This window comes from Cervus elaphus, chromosome 14 (assembly GCF_910594005.1).
Source record: "Cervus elaphus chromosome 14, mCerEla1.1, whole genome shotgun sequence".
NCBI lineage: Eukaryota > Metazoa > Chordata > Mammalia > Artiodactyla > Cervidae > Cervus > Cervus elaphus.
Window position 1 is genome coordinate 32060521 of NC_057828.1, and position 27563 is coordinate 32088083.

Sequence of the window (27563 nt, forward strand, 5' to 3'; positions counted from 1 at the left end):
TATGGTGATAGATGGTAACTAGATTTTTGGGAGGTCATCACTTTGTAGCATATATAGATGTCAAACTATAATGTTGCACATCTGAAACTTATATATTAATAAAAATACATATTAAGGATATTTCCTGAGTTCTGTGAGTCTACAAGAAAATTACTGTGTTTGAGGAAGGAGCTATAGGAACCCTTAATTTATAGCTGGTTGGTCAAAAGTATGACTGGCCTGGGACTTGCAAATGGCATTTAAAGCAGGGGCAGTCTTGTGGGATCTCATGATAACTCCAGGGAGATAATATCAGAATTGAATTGAACTGCTGGGTGCCTAGATGGTATCCAAAGAGTTGGAGAACTGGTTGGTATTAGAAAAAGAAAACCCACACGTTTGGTGTCAGAATGTTGTAAGTAAAAGAGCTCAATGAGTATATGTATATTTTCCTTATACATTCATCTGCTAACATGGCACTGCTTTTTTTTATATGTGGCTAGATGACTTCCCTGGTGATGCCAGTGGCAAAGAACTGCCTGCCATGTCCCTTGCCTCTAACTATTATTAAAATTTTATCTTCATCTTCGGTTTTCAGAAGTTTTAGTATTACGTGGCTGGATATATTATATGCCTAGATGTATCAGTATTTATCCTGTCATGGAGTCAATGGAATTCTTGAATCTATGTACAGAGTTATGTATTTAGTTGGCTCCAAAATTCTCAGCCATTATCTCTTCAAATGTTATTGCATCCATTTTCTCTTTTTCATCTTCTTCTGGAACTATAAATATAGAATGTTAATTTTTTTACTGTGTCTAATATGAATCCTAACTAATTTGTAAACCTTTGTTACATTTGTTTTCCTTTTCATGTTTCAGTCTCAGCATTTCCTTTTGACCTGTCTTCCAGTTCACGAATCCTCTCTTCATTTGCTGTGAAACCTATCAAGCTTTAATGTGAGCCACTGTATGTTTCATTTCTACACAAGGGTCCAGATTACTTTAGTCCAACTGGAGACTGACTTGATCAGAACTGAGTTTCAGTTTTGTGAGGGCTTGCCCATTTCCATTTGTTTTTTTTTTTTTTAATTTTTTTATTAGTTGGAGGCTAATTACTTCACAACATTTCAGTGGGTTTTGTCATACTCCATTTGTTCTTATACCAAACGGTGTACCCTTTCAGATGTTCCAGTTAAACACCTGAGCCCTCCCTCTTTAAAAGAGCCCTGCCTCCTTATTGAGAACTGAACTCCAATTTCTGTTTCCCTTACCTGTAAGATTTCTGAATGTGATCTTTAACTTCTCTACCTCCAGAAAACTGCTTACAAGAGAAAAATAAAGCTGAAGGTTGGGGGTTCACCTCTCAAAAAACCTATTTCTATGACTCTTAGTACCTTGAATATTTAATGATTTTATAGCTCTTACACCTTCAAATAGATGAATTTATATTTTAATCAAGGTTTTTTGCTGTTTTCAGCAGAAGAGTTGGTGTGATATAAACAAGTGTGTTAGAATCAGAAGTTCTGTGCAAATTATTTCATATGTCAAATTTCTCAAAATATTCTACTGGATTTTGATTGGCATTTCACAAAATTTATAGACGAATTTAGGGAGAACTTTTTGTTCCATATTTAAGCATGATGCATCTGTTTTTCAGGTCTTTTTAATCACATATTATAGTAAGAGTTTCAAGAATTTTCTCCATGTAGATCTTACGTATTACTTGTCAGGTTAAATCCTAGATACTTATTTTTTTTGGTTATATGAGTGATATCTTATATGATCTCCTCTAGCTAAGAATTTTGAGTATAAAGGAATTCTACTGATGTCTGGAAAACAGTTTTTTATAGAGTTCATCAATTTCCCTTATAGTTTTTTATACAGGTGAACTATAAATACTTATAGGTTTATCTCTTCTCTTTCAATCCCATTAACTCATCTCTATTTTCTTGATGCACTGGCCAGGAACTCCAGTAACATAAAAAACAGTGATAACCATCTTTGTCTTGTTTCTGATCTTAAATGGAATGCATGTAAAGTTTTTCCACTAAAGGTTTGCTTTAGGTTTCTGGCACATATCCTTCATCAAATTAAAGACATTCTCTTTTACTATTTTTCTGACTTTTTAATAAATATATATTAAACTTATGCTTTTTCTGAAATTGAGCAAACCATGTATCCAACAATTTTTAAATATATTAATTTTTAAAGAATCAATTTTGGATTTTGATAATATCTACTCTAATATTTCTGGCCTTATTATTTCCTTCCTTCTTATTTACTCTGTGGCTCTTTTTCCAGTTTCTGAAATATTTGGCTCATTAGTTACTATATTAGTTTCCTAGGGCTGCTGTAGTAAAGTATCACAGACTGAGCAGCTCAAACAACAGAAATTTATCTTCTCTCACAGTTCTGGAAACTAGAAGGTCAAGATCAAGGTATCAGCAGGGCTGATTCTTCCCAAGAGTCATGAAGGAAGGATCCATTCCAGGCCTCTCTCTTTGGCTTGAGATGGACAACTTCTCCCCATGTCTTCATGTCATCTTCCCTCTGTCTATGCCCATGTCCAAATTTCCCCTTCTTATAAAGACACCAAATGATATTAGATTACAGCCCACCCTACCAACCTTGTTTTAACTTAGTTACCACTGAAAAGACCCTGTTTCCAAATACTATCACATTTTGAAGTAAGGGAGGTTATGACTTCAATATGTCTGGGTTTTTTTTTGAGTGGGTAGAGAAGGAGACATCATTCAACTGATAACAATTACCAGTTTCTTGTTTAGCTGCTAAGTCACGTCTGACTCTTTCGCAACCCCATAGACTGTAGCCTGCCAGGCTCCTCTGTCCAGGGGATTTCCCAGGCAAGAATACTGGAGTGGGTTGCCATTTCACTTACTAGGGTATCTTCCCAACCCCAGGATCAAACCCACATCTCCTGCACTGGTAGGAGGATTCTTTACCACTGAGCTGCCACAGAAGCGCCAAGAAAGATTTCAGTGCATACTGGACTACTGTTGTTTTGTTTAGTTGCTAAGTCGTGCCCATCTCTTTTGCAACCCCATGAACTGTAGCCTGCCAGGCTCCTCTGTCCTTGCAGCTCTCAAGGCAAAAATACTGGCGTGAGTTGCCATTTCCTTCTCCAGGGGATGTTCCCAATGCAAGGATCTAACCCATGTCTCCTGCACTGGCAGGCAGATGTTTTACCACTGAGCCACCAGGGAAGCCCACCAGAGTATCTTATTTCCTGGTAAATATAAGTCTCTCTTTAAGTACTTTACAAACTGTGAAATGCAATATTTCCATTAATATCTAATTATTTTATAATTTTTCCTATGATTTATGCTTTTAAGTCTGCAAGCATGTCTCATTTTTTAGTATCTGATTGATATTGATTGCATTTTTTTAAGGTCAGAGATCATGGTCTGCATAAAGACAATTTTTTTTTTTAAGTTACTGAGGCAACTTTTGTGGGCTTCCCTGGTGTCTCAGATGGTAAAGAATCTGCCTGCAATGCGGGAGGCCTGAGTTAGATCCCTAGGTTGGGAAGATCCCCTTGAAGAGGGCATGATGATACAATACTCCAGTATTCTTGCCTGGAGAATCCCCATGGGCAGAGGAGACTGGAAGTTGTGGGGTCACAAAGAGTCAGACACGACTGAGTGCTAAGCAGCAGCAGAGGCAACTTTTGTGGCCTAGAACATGGTAAATTTTAAGAAGGATCTTCATGTGCTACGAATAAAAAGGGTATTCTCTTATGGATGGAGAACTCTATATATATCTATTAGGTTCAGCATGACAATCATGTCATTAAAATATTTTATATTTTGTCCAAATGGCAACATGGTGGACTTGGGTTACAGACACCAGATACTGAGATTAGACATAGCAACTGCAGGCTTAGTCTCTACAACTTCAGTAAATCCAGGATCCAGATCCAAGGATGTGGCAGGCCCTAGCCAAGCTTTTTGGCCTGATGGTGCTGCTCAGTATTGCAAGCAGACCCTATTTTTGCCCCTCTGCAGATGAACTGTTTAGGCTCCATAATGGGGATATGAGGTCAACAGCATTTTTGAGCATTTCCTGGATAGACTCAAGCTGCCTCAGAGAGGATAGCTTGCTAAGAAAATAGATCTGTCAAAAAAATTTGTGCTACCCACAATAGTGGCTAACCTGTCTAAACATTAAAAGAGACATTACCAACAAAGTCCTGCGTTTCTTCCTGGGGGCCTGGGGTCACGGAAACCACTTCTGATCAGATCTGTATTGCTAACAATAGGAATGCAAACAGAGATCCCTGTTGAAAATCTACTGTGAAGTATGGGGATGGCTATATGGGGGCTTTCCCTTTGAAACCTGGAATTTCTGGACCAAGAAAGGTCTCTGGTGGCCTCTACGACTCCCATGTAGGCTGCAGGCCCTATTCTACCCACCAAGGTGAACACCATCTCAATGCTCTCAGCCACCACATGATGAAAGCGAAGAGAGACTCCTGAGGGCAGAAAGACCTATGAACCTGGTCTACTCCTTCCTACAAAGACAACAAGTACTACAGCTGCAGTTTCCACAATGTCCTTCAAGATCACAGATGATATTTACAAGAATGGCCAGCCTATAGAGGGAACGTTCCCTGTGTATGCCAACTTTCAGCAGTCCAAGCCTAAAGTTCAACATGTCACCAAGGAAATGAAGGGAAGTCACACCATCTGCCTCCTGGAGACTGGAGAGTAGAGAATGCTCTCCCCTAATAGCTGGCTATCAACCTTAGAAAACTGAACACAGTGACAACTGTGTGTTCAAATTCTCTGAGAAAAGGACTACTGTGGGATCAAGTCAGAGCTAGTGGACAGAATCTCATGCACTGATCGATACAGAAAAAAAAGTTTAGTCTACTGCAGCATATCCAGCCATCCTCACACAGTTTTTGTTTTTAATGTGGCAGATAGGGTTAAGGTGACTATGGGGGTGGAAATTCTCTTTTTTAGTTAAGACTGAAGAGTTTAGACAGTGGCTATGAAAGACTTGGGACTTCCCAGGTGGCAGCTAGTGGTAAAGAACCCACCTGCCAATGAGGAGACACAGGTTCAATCCCGGGTTGGGAAGATGCCCTGGAGGAGGAAATGGCACCCTACTCCATTATTCTTGTCCGGAAAATTCTATGGGCAGAGGAGCTTTGGCGGGCTTCAGTCCATGGGGCCACACAGAGTTAGACCCGACTGAGTGACTAAGCAGCATGAAAGACTAGACTAGGCCAATCCTGTGCATAGGATTTGAACTGATCCTTTCTAGATTAAACAGAGCTCTCCTACACGGAAAATAACTCCAAATCCTGGCTACATCTCAGCCTCATCTCCTTACTGCTACATCTCCTTACTGCTGACAAGGCAGAGCGCCCTTTAAATTTCCTAATAAGGACTTTCACAGAGACTAGTTCTACACAGAGCCTGCTGCCCTAAAGCCTGCTACAACAAACCTCCTACCCTTCCCCCACCAGAACATCTCCAGGGAGCAGAAGTCACTGAGAGCCTGAAGGGTTTAAATGGAATATAGAATTCCAAGGATTTAAAACCTTACATATATTTACTACCTCTTCCCAAGTAGTTATTTTCTAGGTTTGGAATAAGTTAAGAGGAGAAATGGTACACAGCCCTTTAAGTGAAGAAAGCCATTTTTTCTTGGGAAAACTGTTGAACTTCCAGTGTTATATACCCTCTGTGTTCGGTAGCATGATTCTTTTTTCTTATCAGAAACTTTATTTGTGAAGTTTTTACAAAGACTTTATTTGTAAAGACTTCCCTGGTGGCTCAGATGGTAAAGCATTTGCCTACAATGCAGGAAACCTGCGTTCAATCCCTGGGTTGGGAGAATCCCCTGGAGAAGGAAATGGCAAACCCATTCCAGTACTCTTGCCTGGAAAATCCCATGGATGGAGGATCCTGGTAGGCTACAGTCCATGCGGTTGCAAAGAGTCAGACATGACTGAGCGAATTCACTTCACTTCACTTGGGCTGATCATAGTATGAACAGTTCTAACACTGGCTAGAACTGCTGTGCTAGTTGCAGAGTTACATTCCAATCAGTTCAGTTCAGTCACTCAGTTGTGTCCAAGTCTTTGTAACCCCATGGACTGCAGCATGCCAGGCTTCCCTGTCCATCACCACCTCCCGAAGCTTGCTCAAAGTAATGTCAATCGAGTCGGTGATGCCATCCAACCATCTCATCCTCTATTGTCCCCTTCTCCTCCTGCCTTCCCTCTTTCCCAGCATCAGGGTCTTTTCCAATGAGTCAGTTCTTCCATCAGGTGGCCAAAGTACTGGAGTTTTAGCTTTAGCATCAGTCCTTCCATAGAGTATTCAGGACTGATTTCCTTTAGGATTGACTGGTTTGATCTCCTTGTAGTCCAAGGGACTCTCAAGAGTCTTCTCCAACACCACAGTTCAAAAGCATCAATTCTTCAGTGCTCAGCTTTCTTTATGGTCCAACTCTCACATCCATACATGACTACTGGGAAAACCTAAGCTTTGACTAGATGGACCTTTGTTGGCAAAGTAATGTCTCTGCTTTTTAATATGCTGCCTAGTTTGGTCATAACTTTTCTTCCAAAGAGCAAGCGTCTTTTAATTTCATGGCTGCAGTCGCCATCTGCAGTGATTTTAGAGCCCCCCAAATTAAAGTCTCTCACTGTTTCCATTGTTACCCCATCTATTTGCCATGAAGTGATGGGACCGGATGCCATGATCTTAGTTTTATGAAAGTTGAGTTCTGAATGTTGAGTTTTAAGCCAGCTTTTTCATTCTCCTCTTTCACTTTCATCAAGAAAGCAAAGTTCCTCTTTGCTTTCTGCTACAAGAGTGGTGTCATCTGCATATCAAGAGGTTATTGATATTTCTCCTGGCAATCTTGATTCCAGCTTGTACTTCATCCATCCTGGCATTTCACATGATGTACTCTGCACAGACGTTAAATAAGCAGGATGACGATATACAGCCTTGACATACTCCTTTCCCAATTTGGAATCAGTCCGTCGTTCCATGTCCGGTTCTAACGGTTGCTTCTTGACATGCATACAGATTTCTCAGGAGGCAGATAAGGTGGTCTGGTATTGCCATCTCTTTAAGAATTTTCCACAGTTAGTTGTGATCTACACAGTCAAAGGCTTTATAGCATAGTCAATGAAGCAGAAGTAGATTTTTTTTCTGGAATTCTCTTGCTTTTCCTATGATCCAACGGATGTAGGCAATTTAATCACTTGTTCCTCTGCCTCTTCTAAATCCAGCTGGAACATCTGGAAGTTCTCGGCTGACAACAGAAATAGCTTCAAACAGCACTTTCCTGGTGGCACAGTGGATAAGAATCCACCTGCCAATGCAAGGGACACAGGCTTGATCCCTGGTGTGAGAAGCTTCCACATGCCACAGAGCAACTAAGCCCATGAGCCAGAAGGACTGAGCCTGCACTCTAGAGCCTGCTTGCTGCAATTACTGAAACCCACATACCTAGAGCTTGTGTTCCCCAACAAGAGAAACTACCACAATGAGAAGCCCATGAACCACAACAAAGAGCAGGCCCCATTCGCCACAAGTAGATAAAGCCTGAGCAAAGCAACGAAGCCAAAAATAAATAAATAAATAAAATTAGCTTTTAAAAAAGAAATGTATGTGTGATTAGTTCCTCATTCATGTCCAACTTTTTGCGACCCTGTGGGAGTAGCCCGCCAGGCTCCTCTGTCCCTGGGGTTTCTCCAGGCAAGAATACTGGAGTGGGTTGCCATAGCTTAAAACAAAACTAGGTGGTGCCCACTAGGTACAGATTTAACTGATCTGTAATCCCCTTGTGAAACTAGTTTGGGAGAAAACAGTTTTTACCATTTTTTAAAATCACTGCTCTGTCAAACATTTAAACACAGAATGGAATAAATGTCATTAAAAAGTTCCACCTTCAAATAGTAAGTACTTCTAAGTCTTAATTTTTTTTACATGCTTAACTTGACAATTTCTGAGGAGAGTTAAAAGCTCTAAAACTGTTGAAAGTTCTTATATTCCCCTATGCAAACTCTATCAGTTGTTACTTTATACATTTTAAAGCTAATTTGTTAGATGAATATATATTCCATGATTATTATAACTTCTTTCATTATTTTATAACATTTGTAATTGATTATAAAATACATAAAGAAAATAAAGGTAGAGTTCAACACGATCATAAAGTGAACAAAACACAACTAAAACTAAGATCAAGAAACAGAACCCTGGGGCAACCTTAAAAACCCTGATGTGTTCCACCTGACCACAATCTCTGCTTTCCCACTAGAGATAACCATTACCCTGACTTATGTGATAAAAGCAAATCAGATGCATTTTTTCCTTGTTTCCTCCTTCACTCAGTATACTGTCAAGAGTTCAGAAACAAGACTGTTCTGGCCTCATAAAAGGAACTGGGGCAGTGGTCCCTCTTTTTTTATTATCTGAGGAAATTTAAATTTAGAATTGCTTCTTCCTTAAATGATTCACAGAACCTGCAAATTAATTCATCTCCATCTGGAAGAATTTTTTAATGACTTTTAAAATAGATGAAACACACACATTTCAAAAATCAAAACAACATAAAAAGGTTTCCAGTTAGAAGTGTCACTCACACTTCTGTCTACCCCATTCCCTCATGTCCCCTTAAAATGTTACTTTCTGAAAACACATGTATGAATCATAATATTTCTACCTCTTTTTAACAAAAGATAGCATTCTAAATACGTTATCCTGCACCTGATTTTTTCACTTCACAATGTCCTATAGATTTCTCCATAGAAGTACAGTGAACTTTTTCTTTACTGCAGCCACACAGTGTTCCACAGGCAGACGGACCATAGCTTAGTCAATCCACTGATGGGTACTTTGTATTGCATTCATTTTATTTTTATACTTGAATGTTTGATCCATTTGTACTTTCTCCTAATATATGGTATGAATTTTAACTGGATTCACAAATGGACTTTTCCAATTGGCTATCCAGTTGTCTCAAGACCATTTGTTATGAATTCTATCTCTTTTGTACTAACAGGAGATCCTGTCTTTAGTAAATTTTAAATTCCTTTACGTAATTGACCTCATTTCTGGACTTCTTATTCATGTGTTATTTGTTGAGGTTTTATAACATGTTCCAATTATATAATGGGTCTGTCATCACTCTACTTTTTAAGAGTTCTTCTGATGATTCTTAATTATATTCCTAAACTTAGAGTCAGCCTGTCTAATAATTAGCATATATATTAGCTATTTAATCTATAATTAATTTAGAAAGAATTAACATTTTTAAGATGTGCATTTTTTCTTCCATTATCTTTCAACTGTGGTTGTCTATACATATAAAAACTCATGACTTCTGTATAATTATTATCTCTTTAATTCACAGTAGCTTTCAGTTATTATCTTGGGTTTCTGAGATATATAATAATATCATATTGGCAAATTAGAATTTTAACTCTTCCTTTCCAGTTCTTATACCTGATTAATATACTTTTTGGCAGAAATTATGTGTATGTTTTTCTGGGTCACTGCAATTCACTTTTGTTTGGCTCTAATTCTCAGCAATTTATTTGATGCTACTCTCTGGCTTATGTACTAACATAAAAGAAGAAGAAAGAAAGCAAAGTTATCAGCAAGAAGGAAACTGACATGGATGTTTGTGATAAATAAGAATATTGTGACACTTCTTCAAAGACACTAACTTCTTGGAATGGGAAAAAAAGATCCATAATAAAGGGCAACCACTCAGAAAATAATACAGAGATGTGCGGTAAAAGAGTCAACAGAGAAATCATAAATAATAAATCACTAAAAAATACTCAAACAACTCAAAGGAAGGATCAATAGAATACTGATGAGACAAAGAGAAAACAAACAACAAATGACATAGCTAAATCTACTACATTTATAAATATATTAATTAAAAATAGTCTAAAACAGGCTTTAGCAAACTGTGTCCTGAGGGTCGAATATGACACAACACTTGTTTTATAAATAAAACTGTCTTTGGACACAACCAAATCCATTCATTTACAAACTGTCAAGGGCTGCTTTCACACTACAGAGACAGAAGAGTAGCTGCCACACAAACCATATGGTCTTCCTTCAAGATCTAAATATTTATGGTCTGGCACTTTACTGAAAAAGTCTGCTGACCATGGTCTAAACAGTGCAGAGATTATTATAGTGTATAAGGAAGGCAAAACCTAACTATATGGCATGCATGAGACATTCTCTTTAAATGCAAATACAAAAAGAAAAAGGTTATATTTATATGAAACAAATTAGACTACAACACAAGGAATATTACCTTAAAGTAAACATTCCATAATGCTAAAAGGGTTGGTATATCAGGAAGACATAAAAATTGAAAAAGTGTATACCCCCATTAAGCGTTCCAAAATGTATAAAATAAACAGTGATAAATTACAGGAGGAGGAACAGGCACACTCACAATTATATTTGGAGACTTTAATACCCCTCCCTCAAAAACAATGAACAAATCTCAACAAATTATGGAAGATCTAATGACAACATCAACCATTTGACCCAAATGACATTTATAAAGACTAAAAGCAACAAATGTAAAATAAAAAGTAATCTCAAGTACACATGGAGTGCTCATAAAGATAAGCCATATTCTGATCATATGGCAAATTTCAATAAACCTTAAAACTTTTGAAAAATTAAGAGTGTGATGTCTGATGGTTTAAAAAAATGAATTAAAGTTAATAACAGTAAGATAGTTCACAAAGTCCAAAAATTACCAAAAGTAAATGATGCACATAATGACTCATCAAAGAAGACATCAAAGTTAAATAGTATTTTGATATGAATGACAGTGAAAATATAACATCAATATCTATAGAGTATACCTAACCCTGCTTAGAGGGAAATTTATAGCTTTAATGCTTAAACTGGAATGGAAAAGAATCAAAGATATAAGTTTCTGTCTAGAGAAGCATAAGAAGATGAACAAATTAAATCCAGAGAAATTAAAAGGAATGAAATAACAATGATTTTTAAAATGTTAAAAAAAAAAAAAAAGGTTTGAGTTAAAAAGAGACAAGTGAGTGAAAGTCACTCAGTCATGTCTGACTCTTCAGACCCCATGGACTGTTCAGTCCATGGAATTCTCCAGGCAAGAATACTGGAGTGGGTAGCCATTCCCTTCTCCAGGTCTCCAGCACTGCAGGCAGATTCTTTACCACCTGAGCCATCAGGGAAGCCCAAAAAGAAACAAAAATATAGACAATTCACAAGGCCGAAGTAGCTTTGTTCAATAATTAACAACACTGAAAAACTTCTACGTGACAGATCAAGAGGAATAAAACATAAATTATAAATATATGCAATAAAAGAGAGAATATCATCTTGTATTCCACAGACATCAAAAAATAACAGATATTATGAACAACCTTATACATTCAAAAATTTAAAAGAATTATCCAAGTTCTATGAAACACAAAACTTACTGAAGGCAATAAAAGATGAAATAGAAAATCTGACTAACTTTATAAGCATCAAGAAGTTAAATTAGTAGGATTAAATGCCCCACAAAGAAATACCCAAGTCCAGATGGTGTCACTGGTAAACTTTACCAAACATTCAAAGAAAAATAAATACATACATAAATAAATAAACACATATTTTTTCTGAAAAAGAGTAAACACTCCCCAATTCCTAAGTCCAGCATAACCTGATGTCAGTATTTGACATAGACATGATTTAAAACAAGAAAATTATAGGTCAACATTTGGCTCAGACAGTAAAGAATCTGCCTGCAATACAGGAGACATGGGTTCGATTCCTGGGTTGGAATCACCTGGTGAAGGAAATAGTAACCCACTCCAGTACTGTTGCCTAGAGAATTCCATGGACAAAGGAGCCTGGTGAGTTACAGTCCATGGGGTCGGAAAGAGTGGACACAACTGAGCAACTTTCACTTTCACTTTATTTCCCCTGAATATAGACATGGAAACAGTTAAAAAAATATATCAAGGAACTGAATAAATCAATTATCTCAAAAGGACAGTAGCCAAAGTGAAAGTCGCTCAGTCATGTCTGACTCTTCGTGACCGTATGGACTATACAGTCCATGGATTTCTCCCAGCCAAAATCCTGGAGTGGGTAGCTGTTCCCTTCTCCAGGGGATCTTCCCAACCCAGAGATCAAACCCAGGTCTCCCGTTTTGCAGGCAGATTCTTTACTAGCTGAGGCACAGGAAAGCCACAAAAGGACAGTAAGTCATGACCAAATGGAGTTATCCTAGGGAGTAATTTAATATTTGAAAATCAATCTACATAACATCAAAGGCATAATTCATGAAAGAAATAATTGATAAGCTGGGCTTCATTTAAAAACTTCTGCTCTGTGAAGGATACTGTCAAAAGCATGAGAAACAAGCCTTAGGAAAAAAATATTTGCAAAAGATATCTGATGAAAGATTATTATCTAAAATGTAGCATAAAAAAATCTCTTAAAGTTCCACAATAAGAAAACAAACCATCCTGTTAAAAGAGTAAAGATCTTAATATATGCTTTACCAAAGAAGATATACAGATGATAAATAAGCACATGAAAAGATGCTCAACATTCTCTAGGGAACTACAAATTAAAACAATAAGATGCCACTACACACCCATTAGAATGACCAAAATTCAAAATACTGACAACTGCTAAATGATGGTGAGCATGTGGAGCAACAGGAACTCTCATTCACTGCTGGTGGGAATGCACAATGGTACAGCCACTTTGGTAGACTGTTTGGTGGTTTCTTACAAAACTTAAATAATGCTCTTAAACATATGAATCAGCAATTCTGTCTCTTGGTATTTAGGCAAATGAATTGAAAATTGATGTCCACACAACAACTTGCACATGACTGTTTATAGCAGCTTTGTTCATAATTACCAAAACTTGGTAAAAAACAAAGATGTCCTTCAGTAGGTAAAAGGATAAATAAGCAGTGGTACATTCAAACAATGAAATATTCCCTGGTACTAAAAAGAAAGGAGTCATCAAGCAATATAGACACAAAGGAAACTTAAAATGACTATTGTTACATGGAAGAAGCCAATCTGAAAAAGCTATATACTGTATAATTTCAAGTCTATGACATTTGGGAAAAGGCAAAACTATGGAGGCAGGAAAAAGATCAGTGGTTATCAGAGGTTAGGAGAGGGAAGGGATGGATAGGCAGAGCACAGAGGATTTTTAAGCAGTGAAAAACTATTATGTATTATACTAAAATGCTGGATAAATGTAACTATACATTTTTCTAATGTATAATACCAAGAGTGAAGCCTAATATAAACTATAGACTATACCTTATGATATGTCAATGTAGATTCAACAGTTAAAATAAATATATCATTCTTGTGTGGTAGGCTGATAATGAGAGAGGCTACACATGTGCAAGGGAAAGGGGTATACAAAAATTCTTTGTACTTTGTACTCAATCTTGCCACAGACCTAAAACTACTCAAAAAAAAACAAAGCTTATTTTAAAAATCCATCAAATTAATCCACCAAATTAACAGAATAAAAGAGTAAATCCGCATGACTACTAAATCCTCAGCAAACTAATAACAGAAGTTAATTTCTTTAATCCGATAAAGGGTACCTACAAAAACACATACAATTAACATCATACTTACTAGTCAAACACTAAATCCTATCTCCTTAAATTCAGGAATAAAGTAAGGACATGTACCTCAAGATACCCCTTCAACATTATATTAGAGGTCCGAATTAGTATAAGTCAAAATAGAGAAATAGAACACAAACTCTAGAAAGTGAAAAGGATACTATTCCTATTCTCAGATAATATGGCTGTTTGCAGGGAACAACTAAGAAAGTAGCAACCAAAAAAAAAAAACCAAAAAACTATTTAAAAAATAATAAATGAATTTAGAAAATAAAGTCATACAAAAGTGAGTGGTATTATCTACACACTAAGAGCATACTATGTGAAATATAATTTTTAAATATCATTTATATTAGCATCAAAAAACAAAAATTTTAGCAATAAATTTAACAAATTATGAACAAGATCTATACACTAAAATTACAAAGTACTCTTTAAAAAAGTTAAAAGACAAAGAAAACTGCCATGTTCATGAACTAACTAGTAGACTCAAGATGAAGATGTCAGTCCTCCAAAAATTAATCAATAAATTGAATGCAAACTCAATTTCAATACCGCTAAGTTTTTATGGAAACTGACCCACTGATTTCTAAAATTTATATAAATAATGGAAAAGTCCTCAGTTAAAACAATTTTTTAAAAAGGAGAACTTACACTTAATTATATACACTCAACTCTATAGTATAAACCTACAAAATCAAGATTGTGTGGTACTGACATAAGGATAGAAAAAGATATTGATGAAATAGAACAGAAAGAGGGAAAACAGATCAACATTCGTATGGTCAACTGACATTTTTGACAAAGGTACTGAAGTAATTCAAGAGAGGAGAAACAGCCTTTTCAACAAATGGTGCTGAAACAACTGCCGTGTGCCATGTGAATAGCCACATGGAAAAAAATGAACCTCGATCCTTATCTCATACATGAATTAATCTGAAATGGATCACCAATCTAAACATTAGAGCTAAAACTACAATGGTTTTAGGGAAAGACATATGTAAGTATCTCTTTGACCTGGATATAAATAAGGATTTATTACAAAGAACACAGGAAAAAAATAACCATAAAGGAAAAAAAATTGATAGAATTAAACCTAACTTCTGCTCATCAAAAGACATTTTTAAGAAAATTAACAGGAAATTTATGCAGAAAATTAACAGAAAATTTATTTGAGAAAATACTGACAAACTATTTATCTGACAAAAGACATTTATAAATATAAAATATAAAGAATTCTTACAACTTAATGATGACACAAATACCTCATTTTTTTCAATGAACAAAATATCTGAACATATACTTCATAAAGGAAGATATAACACAAAAACTCATCATTATGTTTTTATATAACACAAATCCACATAACAATGCAATTTAGCCATAAGACACTATTACACATCCATTAGAATGACTAAATTTAAAAGACTAACAACAAAAAAAAAATACTGGTGAGAACACAGAACTGACAGGAATATAAAATGGTACAACCCTATTAGAAAAAATAAGTGGCAGTTTCTTTTCAATTTAAATATGCATCCACTACTTAACATAGCAGTTCCAATCCATTATTTACCAAAGGAAAATGAATACATAGTTCCATAAAACTTGTACACAAATATTCACTTCAGTTTTAATACTAACAACCAAAAATGAGAAACTATGCAATTGTTTATCAATAGAAGGATAAATTATGGTATACTAAAAAAGCAGTATACTAATCAGCAGGAAAAAGTATTACTACATTTGATCACAAGAATGAATCTCACAGATATTATTCTGAGCAAAGGAAGCCAGACACAAAAGATTAATATGGTATGATTTTCATTTACATGAAATTTTCAAATGGTCAACACTAATCCATGGTTAAAATTTAGAACAGTGGCTGCCACTTGACAGAAGTTACAGGAAACTAACAGGAAAGGGAACTTCTTAGAGTGACAGCAACATTCTGTATCTTGAGAAAGGTGAATCCATTTGTCAAGACTCATAGAATTGTACATAATACAACCAGTGTATTTCAACACATATAAAATTTACCTCCAAAAATATAAACAACCAACCAAAAGATAACTGCACTCCTAATCTAGATGGCTTCACCAGAGAATACTTTCAAGCATATAAAGAAATAGCAATAATCTTAAACAAACTCGGGAAATTGATAGTATGTGAATAACTCCCAAATTGTCTTAAGAGATAAGCATAACATTTTTAAAATATAAGGAAATTAAAAGATAGATAAAGGCCAATCTTTTTCATGCACATAACAAAAAAATGGTAAACAAAATATTAGCAAATCAAAACCAACACTATACTAAAAGAATACATCAGGAACAACCAGATTTATATAGCAATTCACTACTGGTATATTTAAAAATTAATCAATATTACTTCCACATTAGCCAAATATAGAAGTTAAATCATGTAATCAAAACAGATATAGAAAACCTTTTGACAAAAGTTAACTCTAGTGATTGATAAAAGCTCTCAACAGACTAGAACTACAAGGAAAACTTCCTTCACCTAAAAAAAAGTATATCCTTAACCTAAAAATAGTAACAATTAAAAAAAAAGCTGTAGCAAACTTCGTACTTACCCTGAATCACAAACCACACAAAAATTTATTTTCAACAACTGAATTCAATGTTTTAAGCAAAAAAATTCTCTATTGCAATAATACAGAAAAAGAAGTAAAAGGAAAAATGAAAGAAAGAAAAAAGCTGTCATTATTTCGAAATGGTATGACTATGCACATGAAATTTTTTTTAAATTGATAAATACACTAGACTTAGTCAATACATCAGGATATTTAAATATAAGATCAATACACAAAAATTAATTGTATTTCTAGTCTAGCAGCAGTTATAGGCTCATCAATAAACATCAAAGACCCGAAAATAAATTTAATGAAACACGAACAAAAATTCTACATTAAAAACTATTAAAAATTAATAAAAGTAGCACACATAACACCTGACCAACAGAAGTTCCTTTGTAACCAAATGTAGAAAAGTAGTCTTTAAATAAATGATGATGTGAAATCCACAAAGAATAAAATGAACCTTGACGATACCTCACAAAACACAAAATAATACCAGATGGATCATAGACCTAAATGAAAAAGATTTTTTATAGATTATATAACAGGAAACATCTTTATGACCTTCAGGGTAGAAAAAAATTAACAAATACAAAAAAACACTAATCATAAAGAAAAGCTTAATTAAATGCATTTCATCAAAATTAAAATCTTCTCTTCAATAAAAGATCTATACAGAGAAAAGTCAAGCCACAGACAGGAAGAGATTTTGTTTAATACATGAGTATGCGTGCACACACATGCACACGCACACACACACACACACACCTCTAACAAAGAACTTGTATCCAGAATATACCAATAAGTCACCTGTTCCCACTCCCCAGGCCCCAAATGTGCACTTTACAAAAAAATGATGTCCAAGTTACATGAAGTGATATGAAAATGAGCTCAACTTTAAATGTTAAAGTTATCAGGAAATATAAAATGAAATCACAATCAATACCACTACACTCATCCACCAAAAAAAATGTCTAAAGTCTAAAAATTGACCCAACTGCTGGTGAGGTTGTGAAGCAACTGGGACCTTCACACATTGTTAGCGGGAGTATAATCTGAACTAACCAACTGGGGTATTATTTGACACTACCAACTAAATCTAAATATGCCTACCATGTGACCCAAATTCTACTAGAATTATAGCAAACAGAGATGAATGCTTCTGTCTCCCAAAAGACATGTATATGAATGTCCATAACAACATTATTAACAACAGTCAAAAATAAATTTGAGTACTTGTAGTATATTCATACAGAGGAATATTGTGGATCAATAAAAAACAAAAGTGAATTATACAAGCATAATACTGAGCAAAAGAAGCCACAAACAAAAGAAATATATATATATTATATAATTCCACTAGTATAGCATCCAAAAACAGGCAAAATAAACCTATAATTATAGAAGTCAGAATAGATGGTTACTGAGAAGGTGGTTATTCACAGAGAGGCGGGCAATAGAAGCCTATTTTGATCAACATAAAGGTTACAGAAGTTCATGCAAATGTACAAATTCACTGAGCTAAGTATATATATAACACAATTTTGTTAATACCTCAAAATAAATGTATTTTCAGACCAAAAATGGCAGATAATTTATCTCAGCAGACCTAGCAAAATATTACTAAAGGACAAGCCTATCAAAGAGAAATAAATAAATATAAATAAATATGTGAATGTGAAGGGTAAAAAAACTGTAAATACATGGGTATATCTAAAATGAAAAGGGTCAGTATAAACATATCTTTTGGGGTTTCAAATATATGTAGAGCTAAAAGACAATAATGACAAAAAAAAAAATGGGAAATGGCAAAATATTGGATTGGCCAAAAGTTCATTCAGGTTTTTCTGTGAGATGTTCTGGAAAAACCCAAACAAATTTTGGCCACTCAATACAAATTTACTAAGTATACAAGAAGCAATCTCAGGAAACCAATAAAAGAAGGTGCAACTAAGAAATTAATAGAAGGGGGAAAGAATAATTTAAAAAACTCAGTTAATCCAAGAATTGAGAGAAAGATAATACTAAATGTGCAAGACAAACAGAAAACAAATAATAATAATGTAATTATATTTAAATGCCAACTGACTATACTCCAATTAAAGATAAGAAATTTATCAGACTGAATTAAAAGCCAAAAACTATATTCTACTAAATGGTAAACATGAAAAGTTATAGAAAACTGAAACTAAAAGGGTGGAATAAGATATTTAATGTAGAAGACTAATAATAAGAGCTGGAATCATTCAACTAATATCAGATGAAGTAAAGTTTAACTTTACTACTTAGAGATAACAGGTATCATTATATCCTGATAAAAGAGTTAATAACTAGGGAGATATAATAACATTATATTTGCTATCGGTGAAAACGGAAAGAAATAAAATAAAAAAAATAAGCAAATCCTCTCTCAGGAAATGGAGCAACAAGCAGGAAGAACACTAAGGATATGGAAGATTTAAACAAGGTTAATATCTTTCACCTAGCCGCTATTTCCAGAACACCGCACAGCAAGTTTCAGAGATGTAAAAGCACACAGTGCATACTCCCTGACTGCTCTAGAATTAAATTATCACTCAGAAACAGAAACGTAACTAAAAATGCACCAAGTAGAGATTGAGAAATAAACTTCTAAAATCAAAGATAAAAAAAAACCCACTAGAGAAATCTAAAATCACATTGGAAATTACACTGTATTTTAAGGAAAACTGTAATGAAAATATGACACATCAAAACTTGGCTATAGCTAAAGTTGTTTAGAGGAAAAGGTACAGCCTTTCAGGTCATTGAAAAGAGCTAGAAATCAATGCTCTATCTTCATAAGTTAGAAAAAGAACAGCAAGTTAAAACCAAAGACAGAGAATATTTTAAAAGCAAAAACTAATGAAACAGGAAACAAATCTAGTATAGGAAAATTCAAAGGGCAAAAGTTAATTCATTGAAAAAAATAACAGAATTGATAAACCTCAAAGCATAACAAATGAAAAATATGAGAAGCTCAAATGACCAATACAGTAATAAATTTGAAAAATTAGGTGACGTGGATGAACCTAGCAAAACTGACACACCTATGTAGAAAATCCACATAGTCCAATTTCAATGTTTAAAAGAATATATAATTTAAAACTTTCTCTCTAGGAACCTCCGGACTCAAATGACTTCACCAATGAAATCTTCTCAGCATTTAAGGAAGAAATAATAATAATCTTCTCAAACTCTTCTAGAGAACAATAAAAGAGGAAACACCTCCCTCTTTTTATGAGGCCAGTATAACCAAGATACCAAAATCTGATCAGGATGTGATAAGTAGGAAAATGTCAGGTCAATTCCTGTTAAAGATCCAAAACACACACACAAATAGTAAACCAAATCCAACAGTAAATTAAAAGGATAATATATCCCAACAAAGCTGGCTTATTTTAGAAATGCAAAGTTAGTTTCACATTTGAAAATAAATCAATGTAACTCAACTAATTACGGAGAAAAGCCATGTCTCAAAAGATGCTGATAAAGCACTGATTAAAATCCAACATAATTCATGATTTTAAAAGTACAATTAGCTAGGTTGCTGAGCATGAGGTCAATAAACAAAGTTCAACTGTAGTTCTAACTACTAGTAAAAACAATTAGAAAATAAAACTTAACAAACAATCTAATTAAAACAGCATGAAGAATATAACATACCTAGGAATAAATCTGCTGGAAAATGCATAAATTATCTCTACTGAATGAAAACTACAAATAATTCATGGGTTAAATTTATAAAGCCCTAAATAAATGAAGGAACATACTATGTTCATGGATTGGTTGACTCAATATTATTAAGATATAAATTAACTTCAAAGTAATCTCTAGTTAAGTGCAATCCTAATCAAAATTCCAGATATGTGAGTGCTGAGTGTAGATGTGGATTTTTAAGCGTAAATACAAACTGAAACATTTATTCCAAAATTATATGAAAATATAAAGGGTTAACAAGAGAGGCAAAGAGAGAAGTTACAGTAAATACACTACCAGATATTAAGACTTCTCAAACTAAAGTTAATTTAAGGAAGTGTACTATTGACACAAGGAGAGGCAAATAGACAAACAGAAGAGTCTACACCTCAAACTTCAATAACAAATAAAAACTAGAAAAATACTGGGAAAAAAAAATCCATGTAGAAAGATTTCATTCAAAATGTTAATGATTTCTGATCACTAATACCAATTACAAAAGTAAATAATATTTCAGTTAAATTCTTTCAAAGACTGTATAAAATAGCTTGTAAAACAAATATCAGATCTCTATAAAATCTTTATCTCTTACCTCTCCAAAAGCCCCTCGACCAATCACCTTTAATATTTCAAAGTCTTCTCTATGTAATCGCATCTGTTTCACTTTAGAAGTAAATGGTTTAGCTGAAACAAAAACGTAATATCAATTATTGAAATGTGACACAAATTAGATGTAAACAGTATTTCTTAAACATTATGATTAAGGATTAAGCTGAAGTATTTAATAGTCCCATGAAACTATATTGAGAAGAAATAGTTTTAATTTCCATGTTTCATTTATTTCTTACATATGAATTATATTTTTGGTGGAAAACATATTTTTAAAAGCCAAATAACATATGAAATAATGCAAAGCAGCAGTGACATACAAATGAGATCAATATATTCTTATGTTAAACATTCCATGTATTCTAACTCAATGCTAGATATATATTTTAACACAAAGATCCAAGGAGTAAAAGGAAATATGTTGGCACCAGAGAGATTCAGCAATTCCCACACATTAAATTAAAATTTCTGCCACATTCATTCATTTATTTCTTCTTTTAACATGCCTTTAGCAGGAGCTGATATTATACAAAGCATGGTGGCAATTACTGGAGTTTTAAACAAATATAATTACAATACGGTACCTTCATTCAAGAACTTCACAGTCTTTCTGAAAGAATGTTTACACAGTACGTAAACACATACATAATAATGTGATCAAAGTTTCTAACAGAGATAGATACAAAGCGTTTCAGGGTCAGTGAGAATGGAACCCTAATTCTCTTATGTGAACACTAATGAGGGAGTAAGTTTGGACCTGGGCCTTGAGGACTAAGTAAACTTTGCTACTTTACCTGTTTGCACTGTAGATATTGCCAGCAAAGTGAAAGTGAAGTCGCTCAGTTGTGTCCGACCCTTTGTGATCCCATGGACTGTAGCTCACCAGGCTTCTCCATCCATGGGATTCTCCAGGCAAGAATACTGGAGTGGGTTGCCATTTCCTTCTCCAGGAGATCTTCTCAACCCAGGAATTGAACCTGGGTCTCCCACATTGCAGGCAGATGCTTTACCCTCTGAGCCACCAGGGAAGCCCCATTCCCAGCAAAGGGAGAGATATTTGCAAAGTAAGGGAAGCAAGAAAGTGAACTTTGGGTGATAATGGTAAATAATTAATTGCTGTAATAGAATTTTAACAATAAAAAAGAAATCAGGACTAGAAAATGGAAGATGGAAATGGCCTTGGATGCCATACAAGAAACTTAAACATTATTAATTATAGGGAATATATTGAAATGTTTTAGAAATTATAAGATAAATTATATGTTCTGCTGTTTCTGAGAGAAATTTAGACCTGTCACCTTTCCTCCCCTGATGTCCCTCATTATTCTCACACAAAAAGGAGTTAATATGATTAAAAGGTCTTTATATATGGGTACAGATCTCTTCTCCTTCCTACCATGGACCAGCATGTAGAAGATTAAAGGTATATATTTAAGCACTAGAAAAGTGACAGAAACACAGAATGCCTTACCACTTGTTTTGGTCTAAGATATTTAGCCCTAACTAGTTTAGAAAAGAGGGGTATTCCACATTGCAGAACACAGTCTATGAGAGATTTCCGCATTGGTTTAGAAGTTTCTGCAGTGATTTAGATTTCTGCTTTAGATTGTCAGGAAAGGAAATACAGATTGAATCTCTATTTGGAATTCACACAACAGAAAAGATGAAGATCAAATAAACAGATCAAATCTGAATGAAGGTATAAAGGATCTCATACTGTGAGAGAGAGCTATAAAGTCAGGGAGTTAACATTTCGATAAAATAACCAAGACATCTTAGTTTTGAACAAACTGGACTGGACAAATGGTGAGACTGTGAAATCACTCAGGGTCCTAACAGAAATAAATTATTCCAATCTGAGGATAGTTTATTTACAAATAGATTATTTACAAAGCTGTAGGTGGGTTATGCAGGTCAGGAAGCAACAGTTAGAACTGGACATGGAACAACAGACTGGTTCCAAATAGGAAAAGGAGTACGTCAAGGCTGTATATTGTCACCCTGCTTATTTAACTTATATGCGGAGTACATCATGAGAAACGCTGGGCTGGAAGAAGCACAAGCTGGAATCAAGATTGCTGGGAGAAATATCAATAACCTCAGATATGCAGATGACACCACCCTTATGGCAGAAAGTGGAGAGGAACTAAAAAGCCTCTTGATAAAAGTGAAAGAGGAGAGTGAAAGAGTTGGCTTAAAGCTCAACATTCAGAAAACTAAGATCATGGCATCTGGTCCCATCACTTCATGGGAAATAGATGGGGAAACAGTGGAAACAGTGTCAGACTTTATTTTGGGGGGCTCCAAAATCACTGCAGATGGTGACTGCAGCCATGAAATTAAAAGACGCTTACTCCTTGGAAGGAAAGTTGTGACCAACCTAGATAGCATATTAAAAAGCAGAGACATTACTTTGCCAACAAAGGTCCATCTAGTCAAGGCTATGGTTTTTCCAGTGGTCATGTATGGATGTGAGAGTTAGACTGTGAAGAAAGCTGAGCGCCGAAAAATTGATGCTTTTGAACTGTGGTGTTGGAGAAGACTCTTGAGAGTCCTTGGACTGCAAGGAGATCCAACCAACCCATCCTAAAGGAAATCAGTCCTGGGTTTTCATTGGACGGACTGATGCTGAAGCTGAAACTCCAGTACTTTGGCCACCTTATCCGAAGAGTTGACTCACTGGAAAACACCCTGATGCTGGGAGGGATTGGGGGCAGGAGGAGAAGGGGACGACGGAGGATGAGATGGTTGGATGGCATCACCGACTCGATGGACATGAGTTTAAGTAAACTCTGGGAGTTGGTGGTAGACAGGGAGGCCTGGCGTGCTGTGATCATGGGGTCGCAAGGAGTCGGACACGACTGAGCGACTGAACTGACTGAGGTGGGTTATAAGGCCATGGCAAGAAATAGTGCAATAATCTTGAGACTAGTGTCCCTCTCTTTCCCTGCTTCTACACAAGTGTATCGGAAATACTTGGCTAAAATTGGTACACATAGAATGTGTAAATTAAAATAAAGACCTGGAGCCAGCCAGGGGAGACTAGTATTACTCTAGTTGTCAGATAGAGCTGGAAAATATCACAACACAGCTTACATTACATTGAACAGTTCTTTGTTTCTTGTACTTCTCTTTATAACCCTGTCCCCCTCAAGATTTCCAAATATCTTAATCCAAGCAGAGGATATGTTCTATATCTCTGTTTCATTCTGACCCTAAATCCAAAGACAGCAAATTCATCACAGACAACTATGGTTAAAGAATAATTCTATATATGCCTTCCTCTAGGTAACATTATCTAAAAGGTTAGAAATCTAAGTATTTCAATCCTCTAAAACACTATCATCAAATAGGAAAAGAAACTTTTTTAAAAATGAAAGTATCTGAAATATAATTCAGGTAATCAAATTTGGTTTCTGAAACAATCTTTCGCAAAGGTACAAAGAGTAACAATATGCCAAAAAATAAATGATATTATCTTTCCATGCAATAGTATACATTCTGCAAGCATCAAGAAAATGAGTAGTTAAATCATGTATGATTATGATTAAGGATTCAGTCAGATATCCACATTTTATAGCACCGTGTAGTACTACTAACAACATGAATTAAAAGGGTAATTCTGTCCATTCTTTATTTCCTGGAAACTGTTAGCAAAAATATGATTTCTTTGACACAACAAAACGATTCTGTTTACAGACATTCAAAAATGAGTTTCATAAATTTCTTCAAAAGTTTCATAGTTTACCAATATTTATCCACTCAGAAAGTAACTCTGAATACTCACTGTATGCTGAGCATTTTATAAGATGTAAGAGGTATAAAGATAAATAAAATAGTTCTTTGTTCTCAAGTAAATAAACTGTGCAGTAAGTGTTACTCTCCCAATTTTTCAATGTGTTGAATGCAAATGTCTAATAAAGAGAAAACTATATTCACTGCAAATTAGAGTTTAATTAGAGAATTAGAGAACTGCAAATAAACTTAGTAATATTCTATTATTTAACAACCAAATATGCCAAAAATAAAAGAATCTGAAACCACCAAGATTTTCCAGAGTGTGAATAACAGGTATTCTCATACATAACTGGTAGGACTGTTAATTGCAACCTCTGTGGACAAGATTTGGTTTTCTTTTCTATTCTCTTAACATGGCATTTTACTTTAAAAGATTTTAGAAGTTGGTACATTTTTGTACACTTTGAGATAAATCTTCCTTGGTTACAATGTATTTTTTATATTTTTTATTTATTTTTATATTTTTTATTTATTTATTTATTTTGGTTGTGCTGGGTCTTAGTTGCAGCATGCAGGATTGTTTGTTTAGTTTCAGCATTCAAACTCTTAGCTGTGGCAAGTGGAATCATGCTCCCTGACCAGGGATTGAACTTGGGACCCCTGCATTGGGAGAGCAGAGTCTTAGCCACTGGGCCACCAGGGAAGTCGCTGTAATATATTTAAGAAAAAAAAAAAATGAAATTGGTTTGCTTTCATTTTACTTGGGTATTTTACATCCGTGGTTATAAACAATGTTGGCTTACAATTATATTTTTTTCTCTACTATCTTCATCTGATTTAGTACCAATGATAAACCAACCTCATGTAATATGTTGAGTAGCTTCTTTTCTTTTCTCTAAAATAAAATAATTCCAGGTTGTTTAAAGATCTTACTGTGAAAAACAAAACTAAAGAAGTTTTAGAAGACAAAGAAGACTATGACTGTACGGTCTGCTAAAACTTGCTAGTGAAACATCTTACATGCATCATTATGTTGTACTTTGATGTTCTGATTTCTTTCAGACTGTCATTTTCGTTTTTCTGTTTCTACCTGTGACAACTGTATCAATTATATTCTTCTAAGAAACTACACACTGTATTGAAATTTTCAAATTTACTGGAATAGGGTGACAAAATACTCTTTTCTTTATAAAACCCTACTATACAGGGGCTTCCCTGGTGGCTCAGTGGTAAAAAATTGCCCGCCAATGCAGGAGACACGGGTTTGATCTCCAATCCAGGAAGATCCCACATGCCGCAGAGCAACTAATCCTGTGCAACACAACTATTGAGCCTGCGCTCTACAGCTTGCAAACCGCAGGACTGAGTCCATGTGCTGCAACTACTGAAGCTCACATGTCCTAGAGCCTATGCGCCACAACAAGAGAAGCCACCACCACGAGAAGCCCAGGCGCTGCAACTAGAGAGGAGCCTCCACTTGCCACAACTAGAGAAAAGCCTGCATAGCAACAAAGACCCAGCACAGTCAAAAATAAATAAAATAAATTTTTTAAAATAAATAAATCCTACTACATGAATAGGTTTGATCCTTTTTTAGTTACTAAAATATATATTCAAGTCTATATTCGTTACTTTTCTTTACCAATATTGCTAGAAGTTTCCATATTTTGTAAGCATTTTTCCAAATATACAATATTTACATGTGATCATCCTTTCTAAAATTCTGTTTTAGTAGGTTCTTAACTAAATTTACATGAAATTTCAGAAAAAGTAAATAGAGGCTAACATTAACCATCTGTCCTCACCCCCAAAATCAATACAGCAATAAAAATTAAACAAAAGAGATACCAGGTGGAGAGGCACTAGTAGAATAGAGATTTAAAGGAGCCATACCTAAGGATTAAAAAAAAAAAAATAGCTGAACTTAACCAGGACATAATAAGTCTAAAGATGTATACACTCAGTAACATAACCTCAAAATATGTAAAGCCAAACTGACAGACATAAAAGAACAAACTGACCTTCCTAAAGGGAGATTTTACTCTCTCTCAGTAACTGATAGCTCAAGCAGACCAAAATAGGTTTTACTGTACTTTTAGTGTACTGAGTGGCATATATATAACACTCCACCTAAGCGTTGGAGGATTAATTTTCAAACACACACCGAACCTCTACAAATTTCTATAATATGCAAAACATTAAACTATCTCCAAAAAAAATTCAAAGTATTGGGAACATAAAAACAAAATTCTATGAATAATATGCAATAAGCACAATTACAAATCAATAACAAAAAGACCACAAGGAAAATCCGTAAGCTCTGAAATCCAAAAATAATTTTGAAGAAGAAATTAATTAGGCAACCAGAAAATATTCAGAACTACTTAATAATAAAAATACTACATACCAAAACTTCTATAATATAACTGGGATGGGAAAGCACTCAGTATTTATAATGGGAAAGAAGGAAAGCTGAAATATAAGATGTTAAAAACACAACACAAAAGGTGAGACCAAGAGAATAAAATCAAATTAGAAAGAAGAAAACAAAAATATAAAGAAGAAAAAAATAAAATTAATTTGAAAATAAGCATAAAACAGAAAGGCTCAACAAGGCCAAAGGACAAATCACTAAACACAGTAAAATAAAAACATAAAAAAGGGAAAAAATATGAAGGTATAGAAACGTCAACACTGGAAATGAGAAATTAGACAAAACTACAGATGCTTCTGATATTAAACAGATAGTAAGAGAATGTCAAAAACAACTCAGGGCATAAGTTTGAAAAGGAAGTGTACAAGTTACTAAAAAGAGCAACTGATAAAAATTGAAAATATTAATTGTTCAACAAGTAAACTGAATCAATAGTTTAAAATCTTTCACACATAAAATACCAATCCTGAACCGCTTTACAAGCAAATTCAACCAAACACATAAGAGATAATTCCCACAGTAAAACAGATTTTTCCAAACAATAAATAAAGAGGAGAAGCTATCCAATTCATGTAATCCTAATCTCATGCCAAAAGTACAGTCTTATTCATGAACATTCATGAGGACGAGATGGTTGGATTGCATCACGAACTCGATGGATATGAGTTTGAGTGAGCTCTGGGAGTTGGTGATGGACAGGGAAGCCTGGCATGCTGCAATTCATGGGGTCGCAAACAGTTGGACACAACTGAGTGACTGAATTGAACTGATTCACAAACATAGATGCAAAAAGTCTCATCAAATTATCCAACTAAAC

The 27563-nt window shown here is 34.8% G+C and overlaps 1 protein-coding gene across 9 annotated transcripts in view; it reads right to left on the reverse strand.

The window, feature by feature from the left end:
* CDC42BPA (CDC42 binding protein kinase alpha) overlaps positions 1-27563 on the reverse strand; it is a 296309-nt gene that overhangs the window by 220866 nt on the left and 47880 nt on the right. For all 9 annotated transcript variants that reach the window (XM_043923191.1, XM_043923188.1, XM_043923189.1 and 6 more), the window contains one exon: positions 20558-20649. In XM_043923191.1, coding sequence (XP_043779126.1) covers positions 20558-20649 — 92 coding nt within the window. Of the gene's footprint in view, positions 1-20557; positions 20650-27563 lie in introns of those variants that run through there.